Raw genomic sequence first — 26238 nt, 5'->3', positions numbered from 1 at the left:
AGGCAGTAAAAGCTGCAGATGACATTGTCACAAGACTTTCAAAAGGTATCTAGCATCAGATTAATTTGGATTTATGTTATAGAAGTTTTTAATATTTTATTAGGTGTTTTTCTGTATCTTTAGTGGCTAAAATTTCTTTCAAAATCTGTCTATTTAACATCAATCTACTGCATACAACCAGAAGTCTGAGAAACAGATGTAAAAGATTTCCTTCCCAGAACACTAAGAAGCAACTGTGAATTTAATTAACAACATTTATAAAAAAGGAATTTTGTTCACACCTTGCTTGCCTCCAGCTCTTTTTATACAATATATTATATGGCAGCCACCCTTTAAAGTGCTGCAGGGCATGTAATGTAAATGTACATTTTTCTATCAAATCTCTATCCTATACTGAAAACATAGAAGTTACACTTGAATGGAGTGTAGCTATTGCTGTGGCAGAGGATGCTCCTTGCTTGGAGCATAATTGCTGTGATTCTCAGGTGTAACATCCCTCCCCAAACTTTTTCCACCAGAAAAGCTTAACAGCTAATTCCCATGAATGTTCAGGTAGCAAAACTACCTTCAGCCAACCTTCTTCTTTTACAAGGAAAATACGGATTTTATAATGCCTCTAGAAGTTTAATGAGTTCAGGGATTGGATCTGTGACCATGGGATGTGCTTAGAGTAGATCCACTTGGCTGTTACTGATTATCTGTAGTAAAAAAAAAATAATTACTTTATTCATCTCTGCTGATCTAAATCAACATACTGGGCGGATGTGAGGAGAGAAGATGCTTCTTGTGGCTTGGGCAGATTAAAGTAAAACTTATATCTGGCAGATCCCTGATAAGCAATTGAGCTCCAGAGGCATCGGTTAGAGATACTATAAACTCATTTACTTAATTTGATCATTAATCTGTCAACTGGGACTGGGTATTTCTTAGATATGATAATATTACTGGAGTGATTAGGAATATTACAGCAGAACTGTAAGGGAAAGCAAAAATTATCTCTTCAAAGCAATCTAGGTGAGGCACTGCTATGGTATTCTTTCAAAGTCTTTATCATCTCTTAAACTATCGACACCTCCACAAAAGGCAAACAGTTCAGACTGTTAGCCCGGATTCTGGGAGAGCTTTTCCACAGATCTTCTGTGTCACCTCAAGCAATTCAGTCCCTCAAAGTTTCAGATTCCCAGCTGTTAACTGAGAATTATAATGATATGCTTCCTCATAAGAGTGTTGCGAAGGTCATCCATTACAGGCTGTGCAATGTTCAGAAACTGTGGTCAGAGCATATGTAAATGCCTATGACACAACAACCATAAGGCACTGTGTATAAATTCTATCACAAAATGAAGCTTCTGTAAAAGTAAGTATTGCTGTGCAAGAAAGGACTCACATGAGTGGTACACGATACGTCAGGTTCAGAATACAAAGAGAAGAAAGGAAAGAAAAGGCATCCTCAAAGGTGATTTAATTCACTGAAGGTTAACTGTTTTTTTCACTTATGACTATTAAAAAAGTTCCTAACTGTAGTTTTTTAACAAAATAAAAGAAAAAAAAATAAAAAGACACAAATTCAAGTTATATGAGCACACACCACATACAGACTTAGAACAGGTCCTTTCCTAGTGTTGTGTTCTGTAAGACACTTCATAGGTCCATCTTTCACATACAGGTTTTATGTACCTGTTTAAATGAAAACCACCATAAAGAATATCAGGGGAGAAAAGCAACAGGTTCTTTGGGAACACCTCATCATCAACCAGCATACAGGAGAACAGTGCAGACAAAATTATCTTGGGAAGGGCTCACTTCTTCTGTCAAGTATGTTTGGTGGCTGAAGGAGTCCTTGAGCACTGTTTCTGGAAAAGCTGTGTGCATGCTAGAAATGGCTATATGATTATTCAGGTTGGTTTTGTTTGTTTGTTTGGCCCAATGTAACAACTGGTTCAACCTAAAACAAAAAATTTGCTTCCACTGGGTATTTACTGGAAGATAAGAGATTGTGCCTGTGTGTCTATCTCATTCTGTAGCTTAGAGATTCACAGGCTTATGCAGTAAAAAGATGGTTATGAGTTTCAGTCCCCAATGCAAAAAATGTTTATGTACAACGGTCTGTAGCAGTGTCAACATGAGAGATTTTCATAAATTCACATTCCTGGCTAAAAAACACTCTTGGAATCTGATTAATGTGGGTTTAAATCCTCTTAAGTAGAAGACACAAATCTCCCAAATCCCAGCTGAATACCTTAAACATCAGCCTGAAGGGTGAATGGTATGTCTTCCATGATGATCTTGTGAAGACTGTATACATTTTTCCAATTTGATACTTCTCATTATTGGTTTGGGGGGGGGGGGGGGGGGGGGGCGGGGAGGGGAGGGGAATATACTTTTTTTTTAAAAAAAAAAGGAAGAAAAAATGTCTTCCTATTTCTAAATTAGGCTGTAGTTCCTATATTTATTTCAGAGGAAGGACTCCAGATATCATTACACATCCTCTTCAACCCACATAAAAGTGTGCACTATGTGTTTGTTTCTTACTCACGTTCTCATCTGTGCTTTGGCATCACAATTTTTCCCACAAGATTTCAAGATTATTTTTCAATTACAGCCTTAGCAGTAGATTGCAGTGACTGGGGAATAAAGAATTCAGGTCCTCATCCCTACAGCTTGTATGTTTTGACATCTGCATAAGTGAATTAATTTTCAGAAGCATCGATTCTCCACAGCTCTAATTGCCTTCAGCACCTTAAAAAAATTAGTATCCACAACACATTAAAAATCTGCAGGCAAAAATATTGATTTTGCCTCACATTATATTTCCAGACTACCAGAATATACTAGTAAGTGTACGGCAGATAATTTAGGAAGTTGGAAGGGTTTTCAGTAGAAGATTTTATCTCAAAATAAAATAATGAGCATAAATACATGACTTTTCAGAAGAATTAGTAGCCCTAATAGTTGTGAGGGGTTTGTGTGTGTAGTAATGAAAGTTGTATTAATACAATCTACTGGCACGAAGACACTACACTACTAATGGGAGTTGAAATCCCATTATTAGTTTAAACAACTGTTATGTATCAATTGAATAAATCTCATTAACAAAATAGGAGGGAAAAGGAAGAATGAAGATTTTCCATCTGCTGAATGGAATAATGGTATTTACAACTGGCTGTTATGCTGTGAAGTAGTGACCAATAAGCTGAATTTAAACAATAGAAGATGGTACGCTACCAGAGAATAATAGATCATAATAACAAGCATTGCAAACTTTAATACCCCCCTTATAAAAAACAACAGTCAATACACTTCTAAGGCAAATCACTGTGGTATGGCTGGTAAATAACAGGTTGCATCTACTTACCTGTGTCTCTGCTCTTGCCTTCTGGTGGTTAAACCAGATGATAGCATTCAAGAATTACTTAAGGCCTAGCAGACCTTTTTACATTTAATACCAAGTCTTAGGTTTATACTTGCCAAAAATAATCCGTTATTCTTCCCAGACTTTGGTAAATGGGGATTAACTAAATAATATCTCCCCCTTTACTGCCTTCAGGTAGTATCTCTTGGTTTATTTCAAATCAAGCTAATGAAGAATATGTGACTGAGGTGGAGCTCTCCCATTCCTCACAATATCTAGTAAGTTTTGGGTCCTCTCAGACACAACACGTAACTTTGGCCAATAGCTCTGAAGTTCACTGAACCAGAGCATGGTCCTGGAAGACCTAAACACCAACATATTTTGAACAATATTAACTTGCTTTGCCACTTCACTTACTGTGTCTGCCCCAAAGCATTTGGCATGCACTTACACTGTACTATAACTTCTACTTGTTAGCCATGCTATCTAAACAGCATTAGCAAAATGTCTGGAAAACCCAAACTTGTAAAAACACCGAATCTGTGAATATTTTATCTCTATCAAGTAACTTTGGTTATTCAAATGATTTTTAACAAAACTCAAAACCTTAATAAAAAGTTAATATAATTAATCGTTTCTGATTTGTTTCCTCTATTTTATTTTCCATGATTCAGAAGTACAATGTTTGTATACGTAAGTAAACATAACATACCAAAATCCACAAGCTTGACTCCTCCTTCTGTGGTCAAAAGGATATTATTTCCCTTAATATCACGGTGGATAGTTTTGTTTTCATGCAAATGCTGAAGTCCCTGGAAGGTGATATGTAAACGTAAACTTTTTACTAACAGCTCTGTTCTCTGTATTACATTCGCAGATACAAAAAGGTGCCAGTAAAGTTTGAGAGAACTTACACCAGTTTCTTTATTTGATCCATAACCACAGAGATGACCCTCTTACAGGAAAAGCACTTGGCACACCACGAGGAACAGATATTTTTTAATTCCCTAACTTTATGTCAAGTATAAATTTTAAGATAAGAACAGGAAAAAAAAAGGACTGTAAATCTACATTAAATGTTATACATTTAGAGTGTAAACTTAAAGAAAACTGCTAAAGCCCATCACTAATTTCATTGCAGAAAGTCAAATTCTGGTTAAAAAAACAAGGAAAAAGAAAGACACTTGACCCTGATTAGCCATTTTTTTTTCCTTGTGGTAGTGTTTGAATTCACCAGATCTGTTGATCATTTTGCTATATCTTGGATCCTGACATCAGAAGTTGAACAGTATTTTGGGTATATTTCTGCTATTTCTTAAAAGAAAAGCAATTTTGATGTAGAACTGTATTTACTGATGAAGTAAACCCATGGTCAGAAATCGATTTCCATTCTCTTCATAATGAAAAAAACAAATTAATTGTTCTTTACCTTTCTTGTTCAAAAAGAACCATCTGAATTACACATTACCTTGATTTCATTAAACACTGCTTTAATATAAGACAGTGTGCTGTGTTAGGGGGGACGTGATATTAATTCATTCAAAGAAAAAAATACGAGCTGAATATTGACTGTCCTGTCACTGGAGCTTATCTTACCATCAGAGCTTCATGTAAAATGTAAGCAATTATAAGTTCATTCATCCTTTCGCCTCTCTTCAGAAATCCTTTCACAAGATCGGTCACAGACCCACCATTGCACAGCTGCAAAACATCAGGGGAATACAAAAACAAATTAAGAAGTGTTAGTCACCTGGTTTTAGTTTTCAGTAGTTTCTGTATTTGTAGCCAAATGAGCATCTATTAAACTGGCAAACCACAAATTTGTCTTTATGTCTACCAATTATTGAAACAACATACACAGCAACTTTTAACAGGTTTTTCCCACTACTTTCTGCTTTTAATTCTTCTTGCCCAAACCAAAGTACAGCAGTCTATCTCTTTGTTTTCCTGTATACATGATTGCTTTTCACTGAAACAGAAGGAGCTTATAGTGCAATACATTCGCTGTGAATGCATGTTCTGTGGGACACGCTAGTTGCTTCTTACATTCATTGTGTGCAACACACAGCATTGCAGATTATTACAGTATCAATTCTCAGGTACAAAAGCTACATACAACATAAAATGGATTTAAGGTATCAGAAGACAGATGGCAGAGAAATTCCATCAACAATAAAATCTTCCAAGGGGAAAGCTGCCCTCTTTGCTGAGCAGCACTTAATTTCTAGTGTAGAAGATGTTATTCACAAGGGATGGGTATCATAGGAGATGATGAAAGCACCGTAGAAAGAAAAGTCTCTTCTCCCACTGAAACAAGGTGTGCCACAGGTGTAAGGCTAATTATAATCCTTGTAGCATCAACGCGGTCAGCTTCTTGTATGAGATGCAGAGCCACAATCTACTCTGGACAATCCCTTGTAAGGTCCAGTCAGACTCCAACAAACCCCCGTCGTGTCTCATATAGATGGGAAGCAGAGGTTTGGCCTTGCTCTCTAAAGAGATTATTGAGCACACATTACCAGCAAATTAGTTTAGACCTGCAATATTTCATCTGCTCAGTTTTAACACTTACAGTTTTTCCCCAGGAAGAAGAAACAAGGTAACTTTAGTGACTAAGTCTGTAGCAGTTACAGACTCGTGAAGATGAAATTGGTACTTAAGGCCCTAAACTATCCATAATGCACCTAACAATACACATTGATTGAAGAGCCATTGCCTTTGTAAAGCAGTGGCTGCTTCCAATAGAACTGTGAAACAAATTGTAAGTTTTATACTGTATCATCCAGTAGCTTTTCATATGAAAATAAATACCCACATAAGACATTTTACCAATGTAACACTAAGCAGTAATTCCTTTTGACTACAGATTTTGAAGTCTATTCAAATTGAGCACATAATTTATCAATAAAACCTTCCAGCTGCAGAACTCCAGACATCAGATACTTTTGTAAATGATTATTTTAATCTGTTCTCCTATACCTCTACATTTTTTCTGTGCTGCAAGTACAAAAAGACTTGCACCTTACAGTATAAAGCATTTCATAGCCCTTTGTACCCAAACATAACAATGATTTTCTGACTACCTTTGGAACCTCTGGGTTGCATTGCACTTGCACCACATGAACGCCTACAGACATACTATTAATATGTAAGTCTTGCTGCATTATGTGTCCCCCATCAGGCCAACGAAGGCTTTAGTCTGATAGATGCTGAGCTCTATGGCAACAATCTTGGAACTCAAACTCACCCTTGCTTCAGTGGGACAATATGCATGCTTAGTAAGGAAAGAACTCATATGCTTAAATGATGAGATTAAGCACTTTGCTGGATCAGGGTCAGATTCCCAAGCAGGATTTAATTTACTGTCTTTAGCCATGCTGGTCTGCCTTCTCCATTGACTTTTCTAGTTGCCTTTTTTTTTTTTACAATGACATTATTCTTCCATGATCTCTATTGTTTTAACTTTGCCACATCACTGACACATTCAGTCAAACTGCATGGATGATGACGGTTCTAGTTAATTTAATGCACTTGAATTTCAGGGCACTGAAACTGTCTGCCAAGTGACAAACCACTTGTGGAATAAATTACACACATGACATTCTTCAAACTATTTTTCTTCATTATATAATATTAAAATTTTGCTTCTTATAGATAGATCTTCCATTTTCATTATAGAGCTGGATAACTGTTGATCTTTCTGTTCAAGATAAAGAAAACTAACAGAGAAAGGAATATGTTCTTTTTGTAGGTTTGAGAAGGAAGAAACTATACCTCAGAAATCACCTTCTTCAGTATTTAGGTAGTAAAGCCAAGACTGACTTTATTTGCCTGGATCAGCAATGTTAATTTTTACTTTCTTAAACATGTCACTTAAATTCATTTTTCTAACCATCTTAAAAGATATAAAACCCTATTATGAGAGAAATATCTGTATTATTAGATAAAACTTATGTAAAATATAAAGTAAGATACTAAATCTGTGATTATTTTAGACCAACCCAAAACTTAACCTGGGTATAATAAAGGTCAGCTGGGCAGGTCTCAAAGGAAACAAAAAAAAGAAGTCATCCACACCACCATGGAAATCCTCCAGCACCTCCCCAGGCAGGGCAGCTGCTTCAGCAGAGTTCAGCTGAGGATCTCATAGACACAGGTCCTTGTGTACACTGGGTAACTTTTCTTTTACTACTTCTGTCTCAAAGACTTGTACCGTTACTTATAGCAGGCGATTTGTATTTTTCCGACTGCTAGCACAGGAGGAAGAGTGGGAAAAAAGGCTAGGTACTAGAATGCAAGCAGCTGTAAAGAGGAACAGGGATTATTAGAATACGAACTACAATTAGAAAAGGAGATTATGGCAGACACTGTATGTGTGTGCCCTGAGCTGCATGGGGTGGAGAGGGGGGGAATGATGACGACAACGATTACACAGGTTAGTATTATCCTTGTTCTACTTTTCTACAGGCAAATGGGTAAAATGTTGCATCCAGTCTCATTTCCTATTTCCTACTGTCTATTTTTTGCAGGCGAAGCTGCCACATGTCCCTATAACCATGCACATGACTAAAGTTCAAACGGTGGTTCTTTCTCCTGACTCAGGCTATCAAACCGCATGTGTGTTCTACACAAGCTCATCATAAACACATCAAAATGTCCCTCTCATCACAGGCTCTTTTCTTCCCTCTCAAAAGAAGAAGCTACAGAAAACTACGATACTCTTGCTCAATGCAGTGCTGGACCATGCTTGCTTTGGAATCCAAGTAGACAGGGAGATAAATTATGTTTGGGGTTGTGGATCAGGATCAAGTTCATGACATAAGAACTTAAAGGGGTAAAAAACTCTAAACCGTTGAAAAAAAAAATCACATTTCCTTAACTCATACAGTCCTTTGATGAGAGATTATGGGATAAGCGGTACTGCTGGATTGGAGGTTTCCTGGGGTGTTGTTAAATATTGCAGCTTATAATTATGATCTCTGCTGTTTCTTAGTTGCATGCTGCCCACAGTAAAACCTGTGTAGCCTCTTACCAAAGTTACTGTGTTTGAGTTAAGCTAACTGGAATGCTTGGATGACAGGAAGTCACTAAGGCAACAGAGATATTTTTTTTTAAAAAGTTATTTCTATTTTCCAGTGAAGCATCTAAAGGAGAAAGGTGCTGCTAGCTATTTTTTCACTTCAAGCACTGTGCACTCGCATGGCCAAATAGCTAGTCAGTGTCATTACTCCACATCATTTGGCAAAATCTCTTCAGAATACCTTGATGAAGGGCACTAGAAGCAAAAAACAAGAAACGGATGGAGAACTCAGGACACAGGCAATAAGCCACATGTGTACCTGAGCTGTGCCACATGGCTGCTTCCTACCCTGAAGGTCAAAGTAACCCATCAAACACAAATGTCCTTCAACCTGTCATGAGACAGGGGCTCTTCTGGGACTCAGATACTACATGCTCTGGTATGTGAAATGCGTGCCAAAAAAAAGCCCTTCAGTCTGAACTGGTTTTAGGAATTCTCCAAAGTCTACGTTTTCCCAAGGAAGGATAGAATCCTCTTTTAAGCTTTTAATAGACTTAATTTAAAGAGAGAGACTCTTATAAATATCCAGCCTATGAGACACAGTAAGGGAAGATATTAGTGATCCTCCCATGAAGATTTTATCTAAAAGTTTCATCTTGATAACTTCGTACACATGCAATTTTAATCAATTGTATTGTTTCCTTGTGATTTACAGGTATTTTTTTTACCCACAGTATTTTCAGTGCCTGCTCTGATGGAATGGAAAGATTACCTGCAAACACAAGCAACTAAAAGGGAGGTAAACTGAACAATTTGGGCTACTTAAAAGGGGGTGGAGAAGACACAGACAAATGCTTCCCAGAGGCACTCAGCAAAGGATGGGAGGCAACAATCCTCAACTGCAAGATAGTAGATTCTTACTGGACATAAAAGGAAAAATTTTCCTAACAAGAGTAGTTAAGCACTGGAACAGATTACCCAGCAAGTCTGTGTTATCTCCATCCTTGGAGATACTTGAAACTTCAATGGAAAAAACCCTGCACAAACCTGTAACGTTGAAATTAATAATCTTTGAGGAGGGGGCTGGACCTAATAACCTCCAAAGGTCCCTTCCAACCTATAATTTTCTGTGTTTCATAATATTTGGGTTTTAAAATATTCAATCATTAGTTTGGATATTTAGAGAGCAGAAACAAGGTGAGAAGACTAAGGAAATGCTGCATACTTAGACCAAGTGAAAGAGTAATTTGATTGAAGGCTTGATCCACATGAAAACCTGCCTGAAACCTGCTGTAGCTCTGATGGCCATACATAGCTGTATCAGAATAGGCGGTTACAAATTTTCTACGGTGATAGCGAAGGGCTCCTCCCTTATGATATTCTGGCACGCAAAAAGCAAAGACTCAAAGTGGGATGACATACAGTTCTCCACCCACCCATCTGCCACAAACAATCCTGCACGACTCTAATTGAGCTACTAGTATGCAAAGCTATCTTCAGCAATAGATTTTTAAAAAAACATGTTCCTAACACATGAAATGTCAGTTTAAATTGCCATCACATCACAGTCACGCAGGTGTTTTTTGTAGGTCTTACTCACTCTTCATCTGACCCAGGTGATACATTTCTCTTTGTTCAACTCTTCTCAATTCTGATGCTCATTGAATAAGGATTCAGCATCAGCTTCACTTTTAAGAAAACTATCAGTTGCACTTTTGTTAGGGCTATTACAGCCTTTAATCATTCAACTGCTCCTGATTTATGCATCTACACTAAGCTGTCAGGTAATATTTGCTTACACTCTGCAGTTGCCAAGGTGCTTTCATCTTATTTTGGTAGCTTGGATGTGAAGAGCAGGGCAACTGCAATTACTACGTTCCCTGTCTTTACAACCTGCATGGACATAAATGACTGGGTAGCACATCACATATGCACAACTTATGGCATGCACAAATGACAGTTATGAAAAAGTTGCATTGTCCAACTTGGCTTTAATGTTATCACATAAAAATACTAAAAGCATCTCAGGCACTAATCTATTTTTTTCTGTTCTTAGAACAGATCAATAATCTGACCTGTTCCACCAAGCATGCAGCACAAAACCACTGCCAGTGTCTGAACTGACTGTACCTTCCTTTCAGTACTGACTGCTGGAAGAACAACAGATTCTGATTTGTTTCATTGTCACAGAACTACAGAAACATAGGAGGTAAAAGGGACCTGAAGAAATAATTTAGTCCACTGCATTTGCACTGTGTGGAGCTCTGGTACTTTCAGGTGGTCCTTGACAGACAGTTGTCTAACCTGCTCCTAAAAATTTCCCACTGAGGGAGATTCCAATCTTCCTACGTAGCCTGTTTCTGTTTCACTAGCCCAACAGTTAGAACATTCTTCCTACAATCCAACACAAATCTTCTCTGCTTCCAATAAAACTGCTTTATTTTTACCTTTCCCTCGAGTAGTCTTTGAAAATAAACGATCATTATTCTTTTTTTAACATCAACTGAGTCAGACTACTGTCATAATACGTCATTTTTATCTTTCCTAGGCTGTACAAATTTAGTTGCTGTAACCTTTTGAAATCATCCCTAGTTTCCTAAATTTATACTGCCTGCAATTTGCCACTGATGTTTGTGACACATTTTGCCCCGAACCGCGTCCAGAATTCCTTCGGAAGTCTTGTCTTAGCTGGGAAAAGATGACCAGAACAGAGTATCTCCACTTTGCAGAGAATCCTTTCTACAGTACCTTTGCCTAGTCAGGTATATCCCATTTCTTCTTCCTATGGACAGCAGCACCTTGCATGTGTTTACTGATTTTTTTTCCTGTGATGCAAAAAAGTTAGGGTCAGCTGTGACCAGACTAATTCCCATTCCTATTTCTGTGGTGTGACATGTCTTCACAACTATTACTATGAAAGAGCACATTCCACTAACGCCAACCACAAATGCTTGCAGGTCATTGTTGAAGACTTTCAGGAACCAAATCAGTTTCTTCAATAGGCCAAATGGTTCAACACACAGTTCCTGTCCGTACAGCATAGTTTTAATTTCACCTCAAATGGAAGAAAGATGTGCACTGTGGCTCCTATTTTTCCTACCAGCAGTACAAGATAACTCATAATTAAAATAAACCACAGCAATGCTCTATGCATTTAGGTAAAGATGATTGCTTTCAATTTAGCATGAATGAAACATATCACTGAAACAGACATCTTTCCCGAGTTATTTAGCTTCAGTGATCACAAACCATGCGGTATATATAATTTTGCTCTCTTATATCATCTAGCACCTCCAGGGCTGTGTTAGTCACAGCCTCACGGGTGTTTGTTTGTTGCTTCTGATTTCTTCACTTTCAGTTTGGTTTTTAACTTCTTATTTTTCATGCACATGTACTGACAAGACAGCCAGCCAGAGGAAATGTTTGCCTGTTCCATCTTATGCAATATTGGCCTTCACAGTCTCTTATCTTTCTCGGTCAGGACACAGATATCTCCACCTCACACATGCCAAAATGGAAGATCATTATAGAATCACAGAATGATTTAGGTTGGAAGGACATCTAGTTCCAAGCCCCCTGCCATGGGCAGGGCCACCTTCCACTAGACCAGGTTGCTTAAAGCCCTGTCCAACCTGGCCCTGAACACTTCCAGGGATGGGGCATCCACAACTTCTCTAGGCAGCCTGTTCCAAGGCCTCACCACCCTCTTGGTGAAGATTTTCTTCCTTATATCCAACCTCAATCTACCCTCTTTCAGTTTAAAGCCATTACTCCTGTTCTGTCACCACACACCCCTGTAAAAACTCCCTCTCCAGCTTTCTTGCTGGTCCTCTTTAGGCTGCTACAAAGTGTCCCCAGAGCCTTCCCCGCTCTGGGCTGAACAACCCCAGCTCTCTCAGCCTGTCCTCACAGGAGAGGTGCTCCAGCTCTCTGATCATTTCCTTGGCCTTCCTCTGGACTCCCTCCAACAGGCCCATGTCCCTTTTATGTTGGGGCCCCTGGAGCTGGATGTGGGACTCCAGGTGGGTTCTCACCAGAGTGGAGTCAAGGGGCAGAATAACCTCCCTCAACCCGCTGGCCTCACTCCTTTTGATGCAGCCCAGGATAGGGCTGGCTTTCTGGGCTGCAAGCATCCATTCCTGGGTCATGTTGAGCTTCTCATCAACCAACACCCCCAAGTCCTTCTCCCTAAGGCTGCTTGTAATCCCTTCATCATCCAGCCTGTATTTGTGCTTGGGATTGCCTCAATCCATGTGCAGGACCTTGCACTTGGCCTTGTTGAACTTCATGAGGTTCGCATGGGCCCACCCCTCAAACCTGTCAAGGTCCCTCTGGATGGCACCTCTCCCCTCCAGCATGTCAACTGCACCACACAGCTTGGTATCAGCAGCAAACTTTCTGAGGGTGCACTCGATCCCACTCTCCATGTCACAAACAAAGATGTTAAACACCGCTGATCCCACTACCAACCCCTAACGTATACCACTTGTCTCTGGTCTCCCCTCACACGTAAGTTATGTTGATGCCAATATTGTGTTTTCCTAGACACAAAGCCTCTGCCTTTAAAAAGGCATCTATTTCATAGTACCACTTTCCAGCTGTAAGGAAATTCTATTTCATAGTACCACTAAAAAGGCATCTATTTCCTAGTACCACTTTCCAGAAAAAGGGAAATTTCTTATTTTATGTGGCAGTTCTCAGGGCTCATTTGTACTTTTGGACTGTATTATGTCATCCAAACATAACATTATGACCCTTACTGTATACAGGAATCTTGTTTTCCATCACATTTCCAGGATTCAAAGTATGTTCTACTCGTGAATGTTCTTCTTTCAAACCCAGCATAATTGAAGCCACTAGGCTTTACATACACAAGAAAAAAAAAAAAAAAAAAAAAAGAAGTAATGTCCTCAAAGGAGGATTTCATCTGTTCTAAAACATTTGTAATATTGTTTTGTCTCTAACAAAATTAAAAAAAAAAAGGCAAGTAGGTGACAGTGCTGTACAAACATTTTACTGGGCACAGCCCAGCTGAATTCCATTGCTAGCTTGTCCTGATGCAAACTTTATATTGCATCAGCCCATAATTCACAGTCCCATGAAGCTGCTACTGAAGAAACTAATGTATCACCTGTCCATATCTCCTCCCATAAAAGTGGTACACAGCCAAAGTGGTATCAGGCTATGATTTGTAATGCAGTGTAAATGCAAATGAGATCTAGATCACCTGATAATATATTTACAACAAAAATTCTGAAGGAGCTTTAACTACAGCTTCACAGCCTGGTGACAGCATAACACAGCTGTAATTTTTTTAAAAAATCAAATAAACAGAAGGATCATTTTACAAAATCAGAGCTAACCTAACTATGAAACTGAAGGTCACTGGTCGGTAAAGAGCCCAGGACTTTGAGCAAATGCAAGAGGCAGTTTACCAAAATGGAACATTTTGATACAGAAAATTTAGTGCAATTAGTAATTTTATTATACACAAGGAGCTTTGGTAAAGCAAAACAAAACAACAAAATCAAAACCCAACCAACAGCAACGACAACAACAACAAAAACACACCAAACCCCAAAACACTGAAAACAAAAGAAAACAAACCAACATAAACATTTAGAGTGCAAAACCATTCACTTGGCTGGGGAGAAAAAGTGGAGCCTAAGTTTGGTATCCATAATGTCAGCAGAAGTACTTCCAGTCCTACAAACTTAGCTGAGGCTCTGGAAAACATGCAAAACCATGTAAGCAAATAGGGCAGCCTGCAGTAACAGTGAGCACTTCACAGGTTTTACTGCCTGCTCAGAATCTCTTTGCTTTTGTTCAGTCTTCACCAACTGGGAAACGATTCAAAGGATCTTCCTCTTTTGTACCATCATTTCTACACAATTCAGGGTTCAGACAGTAGTCCAAGTAGCATTGTGTCCACACTACACATAATTCATTTTATGCCTGTGTTCCTAGATGAAGACAATAATTTAGTATAATTCACTGTAATTTAAATGACTGCAATAGAAATCCTCCCTATTGAGTCTGAAAGCGTGGCTGGGGAAGCACAGATCCAAACAATGGGGCTTGTCTAAAAGCTCATTTTCCAAGAGGAGTGAAGCTGAAAAAGACTCAGCCAAAAGGCAATTCCTGTCCTCGCAGGAGGGTGTGGGACAGCTCGGCTCCAGTGCTCCAGGAGTTGCCTGTTCTCTCCGCTGACTGTGAAAGGAGCTATGGCGACTCAGTAACTGTTATGGGAGCCTAAAGCAGCACGAACATCCTGAAGGGCATACAAAGACATTCTTACAGAGAACTTTGTAAGAATCAAAAGGACACTGAACTAAAAAGACCCTTTAAAAAATTATTTTATAATTTTAAATCATCTACTGGAATGATTAATTCAGAGAGGCTAGATCGGACAGAATTGAAATTAGTGTGCTCTGTAAACCAATCTCGCCTTGCTCCCTGCGTCTGTGCAAAGCAGCTTCTTGCTTCCAGGATTTGGTTTCAGTGAAGTCAGCAGCTTTCTGAACTGCAGCTAAGGCTGACATCCTTTCTGAAGCCCAGGAAATTCTTCTTTTTGTCACCACTGACATCTGGCCACCTGCTTTCTGCATGTCCCAGCTCTTTGTTCCTTGCTATAGCACTTTTGTCTTACAGCCTGCAGCTCCCAGCCCTCTCTGCCCAACAAAGAGCTAGAAGGAGGAGACCTTTATCCCTACGCACGAGCCCATTTGCTCCTGTCATTCACTTCATGAAGGGACCCAACACCTGAGAACAAACGCAGCAAAATTATTTTGTCTATCACACTTTAACCCTCAGATGCCTGAAGCAAAAAGAGACAAACCTTAGCCCCAGCACTCTTACGATGACAGATGCCATCCCCCACTAAAGCTAAAGGAGGCTTGGACATTTGGGATTTAAACAAAAGCTATGCAAATATGGGGTTTGGTGTTTTGTCATGTTTTGTTTCGTTTTTAATAATCTCACATCTGTAGTAAAGATATGAACAAAAATTAAATGTACAGAAAGCAAAGTGATTTTATATTTTAGAATGTGAGAGGCTACTTAATTACATAGTGGAATGGTAAAACTCAGAGGCTTTTTTCCTGGGCTTTTGCTCTGCTTCATGGAGGCAAAAATTGGCAGAGGTTACTGAGAACCAGCTTTTTTGTATGTGCAGTATTCTCCAGCAAGGTGGGCGCTAACATATGCTCACCAGCTGTTTAAAAGATATAGACTGTGCAAACCACAATGTAATATGAAGTACTCATTACACAGAGAAATTACAAGTATTTACTAAAACTTCAAAGCACCAAATGATAGTTGTAGCCACACATCTCTGATCTTGAGAAAATAGGATATAATTAAAAAGTGGAAAATTGCTATAATTGGGAAGCAAAGAGGAACTTATTAGAAATGGAGAAATCAAGGCTGATTCAGACGTGTAATGGATCAAAATACTCAGTGTTCGTCTGAATGGAGCAATTATAATCAAAGACATTAGTGAAAAATGACCCATGTTAAGAAACATGAAAAAGCAATTTTCAATTGTTTAATTTTTCTTCTATATATGCCATTTGGATACACCTGATAATATTTAGACAAATGACAAACTCCCTTGGCCCCACCCCAGCCCCCATAAAACCCAAATGGACTAGTTATTTTCCACTATGCTAATTTCCAAAGATTATTGTTTTATAGTAAATCTCTCATATCAAAAAGGTATATATCTGCTTTCTTATTACGACTCATTAGGTATTCCATTATACAGAACAACTTCCATCCAAAGCTTTTTTCAAACTCCACAAAGTTGCTTTTATTCCCTTAGATGGAAACATATCTGTGTATAGCAACTGCTGCATCTAACAAAAGCATACTGTAAACATGCTGAAGGAAGATCTTAAATAATTCCCTGTACATACCACAAGGTCCTCTATTTAATGTAAAACAGAAGCAATGGATAGAGTGATGTCTGTATCTCAGGTAGGCTAATATCTTTGAAAACCAAAACGAGACCGCTAGGCATCCCCACTGATTCCTGTAGGACTCACTCCAGATAGCACTTGTTACTCAGGCCTCGCAGAAAAATGCATGTCAATGAATTCAGATCTTCCCACTCTTGCCAAAACTATCACAGCAATAAGAACAACTCCACTTTCCATACACCTACCCATTCCTTACAATTGTATTATTTTTTAAGGACTAAATTTTAATTTGAATGGCATTCAACAACTGAAGTCCCAACAGCTTCAGTGACATGAAATTGCTTGCTGAACTTCAGATACACCAGTCTAAGTGATTCCCACCATGCAACGTCCCAAAAGGAGATCGCAGGATCAGTGTCTCCCCAGTCCTGAGCCCTCCCTCAGGCTGCAGGCTCTGACACTACAGGTTTTTTCGGCCAAAGGTCCTTCCACATTGAGAACAAGCATCAGCTGCTTTGAAACACTGACAGCAGTTCCTCTCTCCCTCTTCCATACACTGAGAGGTGCCATGAAGACTGACGACACCATGAGCTGAAAAAGAAAAGTGATCAAGCTAATGGACAGAAAAATGCCTTACTGCTGGTCATCAGGACTCTCACATGGCCCTGGAAAGCTCCGCAAGAGACAAGGACTGTACTACCCACCTTGCTCTGAGCTTTTCTTTTCCATGCCCAGCCTCCTTTGGCACAAACAGCTCCCTGAAGCAATAGTCCGTGCCTGGCTGCAGAAAAGGAGCAGTGTCTTGTGAAGTGTCTCATTGTGTTGCATGTATGGGCTGACAGCACATTCTTGCTGCAAGAACTATACTCACAACATGCCCCATATATGTTAGAGGATTCCTTGCTCCTTTAGACTGGGATATGGGACTGAGGTAAAGGGATTGCATTCTTTGTCAAGGAAGATAATCCAGATAAACAGATTTTTTAAAAAATATTGATCTGTTTACCTAGCACACAGAACTTATCAGTCCCCCTACAGAGCTCATAAAATCAAAATTAAGGAGCCAGAAGTAAATATATTGTCACCTACTGCAAAATTTGAGATGACTGTAAAAGTTGAAGAATCTCAGTTGTTTGGAGGTTTGTTTTGGCTTTGGTTTGTTTGTTTGTTTCGGGAAGGGGCCATGTTTGGTTGGGGTTTTTTTTTTACAGTTTCTTGTCTCTTTTCATATTTTACATCATTCAGCCACCAAGCTCTCAAACAGCTGAAGCCCCTCTCATGTTAAGCCACACAACAGCAGCAGATATATTTGGATGATATATCTCTACATTCCTCTGCATGAGTAAAGGTAGGGAAGGGATCTGTATTTTATAATATATTGTTATGGTTGTCCTGATCCTAGAAGTTCATATTATGCTTCTGGCTATTTTAGCTCGAATTTTTTAAAAATACCAATATCTAAATCTTACTTTGGACAGTGGTTGCTCCTCTTTTGTAGTTAACCACACTGCAGCCTAGAATTACATTATTAGTATCTCAATTCCCAGCTGAAAAAAGATCTCCCTTCCCCAATACAACTGGACCTGCTGAGACTGATACTTCTTTACATGCATAACTATACTTCACAGACAGCACATTATATAACAGAGCAGAGGATTTATTCTTTTTTAAACAAAAGATGCACTTCAGTGATTACACCAAATATTAGAATAACATGCGATGTCAAAACAGCAACATGATCAGAAACTCTTCCATGTATAGTAGAACAGTGAAGGATCCAAAACTATTAGCCACACAAGATCTGGGCATTAATTATATTCATTTTTCCCTATTTGACATACATGTTAATTGTGCTGTCAATGTTTATTTATGAATCTGTGAGGAAAATTTCTACATATTTCATGAATTCTAGCGCTCTCTGTGACCACAGTTAGCATTTGCAAACATCTGGAAGCATCTGATTCACTAAAGCCCCCTCTCCAACCACCAGATAGAACAGTGCAACAGCACAGTGGACTCCAGGCCAGATGCAGCAGTGCAGAAATAGCATTCAGCATTCTTCATTTTTATCAAGGAGTTACTGCAACACCTTCTTCTCTTGGCATTGGTGAGTCCTGATCCCTAACCGGCCACCTCTGACCATGCCACTCTTCCCCTGAGCCCGCAGGCTGGATGCTCCTTCTCAATCACATCAGCTGCGAGCTAGTTGCTTTACTGTCAGGACCCGCAGCAGTCCTAATACCTTTCCCTAGGCAGCAACAGATCTACTCCTATCCCTGATCAACTCCCAGTGCTGGCATCTGTCACTGGCTAACTGGAGGCACAACATGTTTTCATTTCTGCTTTGAAGGAGCAGCCAAAACAAACAGAAGAGCAGACCGCTACCCTCCTTCAAATCCTCCTTAACAACTCTCCTGTGCTGCAATGCTGACAAATGCTTGCAGCTGCTTGAGATCACAACTGCCTTCTTTTATCCCCTCAGTTCTCCATTTCCAAATCCATTTGTTCTGTTTGGCTTAAAGCTTTGATGTAAGCTTCCTGCTACGAAGGTTCACTTTTAGGATTGGAAAGGAGTGAGTAATTGACGCCCTACACATCGTGCTGGGCTCTCTGTCTCTGCACAAATTCAAGAACGGTAATTCTTCTAAAGTATATGCACAGAAACCAAAAGGACTTGTATCAAGAGATCTCAGCTTGTTCTATACTCAGTGCATGTAAGTGACTCACCAGACAATTGCACCTACCCTTATAACTGGTAATTGAGTAGGAACTACACTGGTTTGCTACCCTGTGCTTATCACACAGCAACAGTCTGCGTCAGGTAGGTTCTCTCATAGCTCTTCACTCCATTACAAAGCGCTTTGGCTAGATGGGAAAGCTTTCCCAGGCCACGCAAGCCACTAGAAGTAATCTAATAGCAATGGACGGCCATTACCCTGGCTCAGCAACTTGTTATACTGGCACTTTATTCCTTTTTTCCATATGGGGCTACAGTGTCCTCACTCAGATAAAAAAGAATCCACACCGTGGGATTGTTCTTTGTCTACACTTGTGAAAAGAGGACCAGGTGAACTGATGCACTACAATTTCCTGTGTTCTAGTTTAATTCAGAACCCTAAGAGCTTCTATTTACTGGGTTTAATGGTTTTGTTCTTTCTGAAAAAAAAAAAAAAAAGCAACACAAATAGAAGCATCCCAAGGAATTAAAAAGATAATTTAGATATTTGTACATTTATTTTTTTCCTCTTCATGTTAACTTAAAAAGATCAAAGTTAAGTAACAAATTTTTATCACTTGAGGCAAATTTTAAATTAGCAAACATAGCTGTCAAGTGGATCACAATAATCCTTCATGATAATCTTTCTGGAACTCTTTAGAGTTACCAGTGTCTGGTTTGCAGGTTCAATCAACATCAAGAAACATCCAGAAGATTGAACTCGAGTATAGCATTTTGCCTGCAACAATGTAGAATTATACAAGTTGCCTATTTTCTTAACGCATTTATTTTCCCACCTCATAAGGCTGAGGGAGTGGAAAAGACTAACGTGTCACTTCTTCAGAGAAGCAGTTTCCGAGCATAAGCTATTCTACACTTTCACGTGATTTCCCTGATGAAGATTGCACTAGAACAAGAAAAGGTTCTAACCAAGAACAAAGATGAATCAGGTTCATTTTAGTCTGGACTACGCGTAACAAGTACATATTGCATTAGCTACTGAAACATTGTTTCTGAAGGCACTTTTAAAATATCTGGTCAGAAAACAGAGCTTGCAGTCCACTGCAAATTGTAACATATTCCTACTTTTCAAATGAACAGGATTCTAAATTTCTTAACCACACATTGAAAAATATTTTGATTTGGAAATGTTTTCTTAGTGTTGAAAACATTATATTCTAGTATGTGGAATATTATATGTAGTAATAAGTATATAACAATGACATGAAAATTAAAATTGCATGCTCTAAACAGGGGTGTCCAACTAATTTTCACAGGGGGCCAGATCAGCCTTCATGGTTGCCTTCAGCTACATTTACACAGTCCTAAAATTACATTTGGCCCTTTGAAGGCAACTGTGAGGCTGACGTGGCCCCCAGTGAAAATGAATCTAAGAGGAGACTGTATAGCGTGACAGTAGCATCATCAGGTTTACTGTGTCCATAGATGGATACTAAATAGAATGGTCTGAGATAACCTTAATACAACAATCATGGTTGCTGGAGAATATGAAGGAAATGAACTGCAAAAATTGGACAGACTCTTCCTAAATAGTATCTTCTAGTGCCACTACAGGAGACAGAATGCTGTGCTACATGGACCATTGGTCTGACTCTGCAGGGTACTGCAAATGTTCTTGCAATGTTCATGTACATGCTAGGAGAACCAAAACACTGAAAAAGAATGATTTTACAGTCTTCTTGACATTCAGCACAAAGAGGTTTATTTCTATAACTTCCTGGCAATTCCCTCCACCTCTCCAGAAATGGACATACACCTCTCCAAAAACAGAAAGGTTTCTTCAAAATGCAAAAGTGTATTTTTAGGTGGGAAGTCACTCCATCCAAACTTTTTTTCCCTACCAAACTAAGTTTTAAATTGCCAAAATATTTTTTTACTATAAAAATAGTGGATGTTCTATTTCCTGAGCATAGAAGTATATTGATAATGATAAAATATACTAACTTATGTGACTCACAACCACAAAGCTGCCTCAAATACAGCATACATAACTCTGTGTCTTTTGTAAATTGACTGAGATGCTTCTTGAAGTTCTACCTGATCTGTGTGGGAAATGAATAATAGAAATATGATACATTATGATTCTTGGCCTCTGAGTTACAGTAGCAAGTAAAAGCTGTGTAAGACCTACCATTTACCTTGCTGTCGTATTTTCAGCCTTCACTCAGTCTTGACTAGGTTGGTCTTTGCACCAGCTCTCAGACAAGGGCTGTGCCACTTGTTCTCCCCACCTGCCCTTGACCTATATGCTCACCTGTAGGGCCTGATACGGTTTACCTCTCTGCTCCATACCCCACCAGCTGGTTTCCAACTATCTTGGGTCTATTCCCTTCTGAACTAACCCCCAGAGCAGAGAGAAATGGGCTACAGCACACTCTGCCTTAGCTGCGTCATCATGCTGATGTCTGCTGCCATGAAACTGCTAAGCTGATTCATCCCAAGTAAAATACTCAAGTGGTTTCTTTTCAACAGACTAAATAGGCCAATTTCTTCTGCCTGCATCTCTGGATACACGTGACAAGGCTTAATAGATTTGGCAAGAATCCTTCCCTCATCAATCTTCTTTCTTATAAATGTGATTAGAACAACATCCACACAGGGGCAGATGTTCAGCCTATCTGAGTGCAGCCTACAGAGAGAAGAGCATTTCTGAATGAAGAGTCAAGTAATGTTATTCTGTACAGATATACTCCTGTTTCACATTCATTTCTGGAGGTGGTTTCTTTAAAAATGCTGAACTAAGAAAGTTAGGTTACTTTATTACCAAAAAAAAGTTATGATGCTAAAAGCTCTCATATTATTAGTTTTCCTCTAGCTTTTACTTATTGGTTAAAAATTGTATTCTATACTAGCCTCAGATTTAGGTCTTCATGTGTTAAGATGAACACAACACAGTAACTCTACACTTCTCCTAGAAATACTGTACTAGAGTGTCACACACAGTTCGTTATGCAAAAATGTTTTTTATTTATCCAAGTAATCACTATGCACAATTTAAAGTGAATTGAAATTTAACTACATTGAAAGGTTAAATCAGTGTGAGATTGACTACATATTTCTTGATACTTCATTATATAAAAAAAAATTTGCTTATTTTAACAGAAAATTATTAATGAACAACAGTTCCTACTCTCTCAGAAGCGTATTTCCAGCTCCCAGCACTGCAATTTCAAAATGCTTTACAAGATCAGTTAGGTAATCTGCACATTAATATAGAGACAGCAAAATCCAGCAAAGAAAATCAAATGCAAATGTACAGTAGAAAATGACAAATTTCACTTCAAATTGTAAAAAAATATTTTCTGTGAAGGTCCTTCCTATTAGGCAATTGTTAAGTGAGGAGATTTGGAAGAAATGTCATGTTTACATAGGATTATTCTGTAACAGATAATTTCCATAATTCTGAAGCAACTGGTTTGGGTTTCTATAGACACCAAAACTGTCAGATGACCCACATGAATAGGTCAGCTCCAAATTCCACTTAGTTGGAAGTAAATCTTTCTTGATAGTCATCTGATTTAAAGATTTCTAGACAGAGGATAATCCCTTCAACATGGATTTTGAACATGCAGTGCCTCACTGTTGACATATGCCTTAGAGTCAGCAGGAAATGTCAATTTTAGTTAAAAATGAAATGTCCAACTACCTCATCTTAGAATTTGAGAGTAGAGGTTCAACAGGTAACAAATCATGTAAGAACAGATTAATTTGGGAAAACAGAGGTGGAATGTAGGCCAGAATATTTCACACCAAGGCTGCAATAATCTCATCATAAATCCGTCCAAGGCCTTTTCCAGTATTCAGAATGGGTGATAATTTACAAGGTCTGACAATTTTACAATTCAAGTATTCAGGACTAAAATCTCTCAAGAACCCTTTACAGTATTATAGGATACTCTTTTTAGTTACTTGGTCAGTTTTGGCCTCAAAACTGTACGTCAGCCTAGATCAAACCTGATTAGCCTCTTTTACCCAAAAGCCAAACATGATCAAGTGCAATACAAACTATGAGATTATGTCAAAAATTTGTACGTATTGTACATACTAAAAAAGGTGTAAGAACTGAACAGTACACTTCATATAACCAATGCTGAAAACTGAATTAGGAGAAAAGAAACCTGACAACAATCTTTCTTTCCAGACTGGCTTGCTGTTGATATATTGCATGGGACATGTCTTAAAGAATCATAGAATCACTTTGGTTGGAAGAGACCCTCAAGATCATCAAGTCCAACCATAACCTAACTCTAGCACTAAACCATGTCCTGACTTTGTCACTGAGAGCTGAGGATTTTTTTCCTCTAGGAAAAATGATTTAATAATATCTACATACATGGATTCAAACACTTCACAGAGTACCTTGGTTGGTAAACTACAGTGGTGGCTCTAAGCCCATCATTAAATGCCGAGTTTTACCACCTATCACAACTCATTCCTAGTGGAATTTGAGACAAGTTCCCCCAAAACCTCCTGCCCACAGATCCCACGAGAGAACACAAAAGCAGAGCCAAGCACCAAGCTCTGCCTTGAACATCCCACTGCTCGTGCAAATTCTTCCTGGCACTGCAACTTTGCAGGAATCCAAAATACCATAGTGCACAGTAGTCTGGATTTGATTCCTGACTTTTCCTCCTTAACATCATTTTGCATTCAGCTGCTATGGAAAGCTGCTTCAGATTATGCAACCTGCAGTGGCCTATTCTGTTTGTCCTTCCAGTCTTTGGGAACATATTTCCAGGCTAGGTGCTGACTGCAAAAGGTCTTCTTCATTTCAAAGGATCGCACAGAATTTGTAGGCATTAGTTGATAGATTTTTGAGAGAAGGAGATAAGAAAGTTCTACTCCTTGGTATCAAACTCCACAAATCTAAATTTGAAGACTGGATTCTCTCTTCAGGGGAAGCAACAGTTCTGAAGTGAAAATGCTCTTTTATGATAAAATAATTTTTTAAAAAGCCAAACCCAAAGCAATGGAAACAGAGGTCTCTGTAAGCTAAAGACTAATCACCATCTTTATGAATTTAGACACAAATTTATTGTTAAAAAAACCCCAAACCAAAACAGAACAAAGATGCTGAAAATCTTCATTCTTACGAACTGTAGGACACCTGAACTGATACTGTGAAGAACAAATTGCAATGGCCCTACAAAACCACATACATGCTGAAAGGAAGGTGACACTACCACAGAGGAATTTGACTCACAACAGCATTCTTTCACACATCCTTTTAATAACAGAAATGCTTCACCAAAGTCACCACTGGAATTTATTTTTGTACTTATGCATATCGACACATACACACACCAACTGAAATCCATTGCCTTCATGGATCTACATGGGCAGTGACAGACAGCATCTGAGACTATTCCACACACTCCATACTAGCACTTGCATATATACAGCTTGGCATGTAAAGACTAAACATAAACCTTATAGTCCAGATGCATGCTTGTGTTTTTCACATTAAGAAAATAAATCCATGTGAAATATAAAAGTTAAAATATAAACACTTGACTGTTTCCCCACAGTCTGTTCCATCCTGGCTGTTTGGCATCCATCCTTTACAGGCCAGAAGTTTCACAGATGGAGTTTCAAATGCCCAGCAGACACAACAGAAGCTACATTCTCAAAGATGCTCACTGCGGAAAGAGCTGACATCTTTTGATGACAGTCTAACCTAATCATTTATTAGGATTTCCAGTGCAAACTATTTTAAAACCATCTTCCCAATGCAAATCAGAATAATTTAGAAAAGCTTTTACAACTTAAGCATTTTTAGAGCTTGTTTCCAGGATCAGATACCATTGTAGCATTGAGATATTTGGCAGAAGATTTGTATTCACTTATCTGAAAAATCATAAAATTCAAACAGTTCTTCAGTATCAACCTTATCAAGCACTGATCAGACATTAAGAGTCTCGACTGTTATGAAAGGCACACTATTCCTGTCAGAGACATTCTTCTTCATTTTCTCCTATGGAGAGGAGGAATTTTTTGCAGAATAGGTTACAGTGTATCTATGAACTTAGTAACAATCAAGCTCTTTGCTCCTAGATTAGTCAAAACTAAAGACTGAAACACACAAATTACAGGCCTTACCTTGCTCTGACTCAATTTGAGGAAAATCATCTGCTTTCAACAGCAGCCTGTTTTTATTGGCTTATATATCTGTTTGTGCACTTACTTGCACAAAAAAAAACCCCACAATTACACTAATTGATTTATATAATTTAATATTTAAAAATCATAATGCTTTATTTAACTGTTACGTCATATCTCAATCATATTTGAAGAAACACTACCAGAGGAAGATCCCCATGATAAGCCTTTCACCAAAGAAAGATTTTAGGTAGCAAATCCTATGAAGTCCTAATAGAATTTATATTCTAATTCTGAAAGCACAGCACTATCAATATAATATAAAAATAAGAATGCTGAAGAGAGAAGACCATTAATTCAGAGCCCTGAAAAGACTAAACAAGAGCATTTATAACTTCACATGCAAACACTCTAAATAAAAACAACAAATGACTTGCAGGTCATTCACTGAGTATATACTCAACATAGGAATGCCAACTGGAAGAAAACTCTATTTTTCTGAATTATTTACCTCAAGAACTAGCCAAAGCTGGTCTCCATTTTTCACATCTTTCTTATAGTACATGCCATAGAATTTCACCACATTGGGATGATCAGAGAGAGCTTTCAAAATGTTGTACTCAGCTTCAATTTCTTCATCAATATCCTAGTGTCACAAATGAGAAATACATAGCAGTCAATAAATAAATAATGATAGCCAATTAAAAAATCCAGACAGATAGCATTGTTTGTATTGTTGAAACAATACAAAGGGAAAAAAAAACCCACCACCACAAAACATGAATGCACCAGTTGCACGGCTACAAAGCTTCGTTCTGCTTACTCAATACAAAACAGTCGTCTGTTTTTTTACTTGGTCTTTAGCAATTTCAGCTAACGAACACACAGGGTAGGACAGAGCAGCTCTCAGGAGAATGGGGAAGAAGCATTTTGGGGCAATGCCAGTGCAATGTACAAGTGGGTATGTATGCAGATGCCTTGGGAAGTCATGTTATTTCTCCAGTCTCAAGGCATCCCCAGCCAGAGATGGTGCAGCTGGAACAACCTCTCTACCCCTCTGTGCACAAACCGGTATGACAGCAGTCACATCTTACTCACTTATTGTCCCACT

General features: G+C 38.6%; 1 protein-coding gene across 1 annotated transcript in view; it reads right to left on the bottom strand.

The window, feature by feature from the left end:
* LOC309435779 (myosin-IIIa-like) overlaps nt 1-26238 on the bottom strand; it is a gene marked incomplete at both ends in the record, with an annotated part of 41437 nt that overhangs the window by 11461 nt on the left and 3738 nt on the right. The window contains 3 exons of the mRNA XM_082044511.1: nt 4065-4164; nt 4949-5053; nt 25639-25773. Coding sequence (XP_081900637.1) covers nt 4065-4164; nt 4949-5053; nt 25639-25773 — 340 coding nt within the window. The remainder of the gene's footprint in view (nt 1-4064; nt 4165-4948; nt 5054-25638; nt 25774-26238) is intronic.

Source organism: Streptopelia decaocto (genome assembly GCF_964273445.1).
Source record: "Streptopelia decaocto genome assembly, chromosome: 2".
Taxonomy (NCBI): domain Eukaryota; kingdom Metazoa; phylum Chordata; class Aves; order Columbiformes; family Columbidae; genus Streptopelia; species Streptopelia decaocto.
Note: the sequence above shows the minus strand (reverse complement) of the source record. Positions and strands in the feature narration are given on the sequence as shown.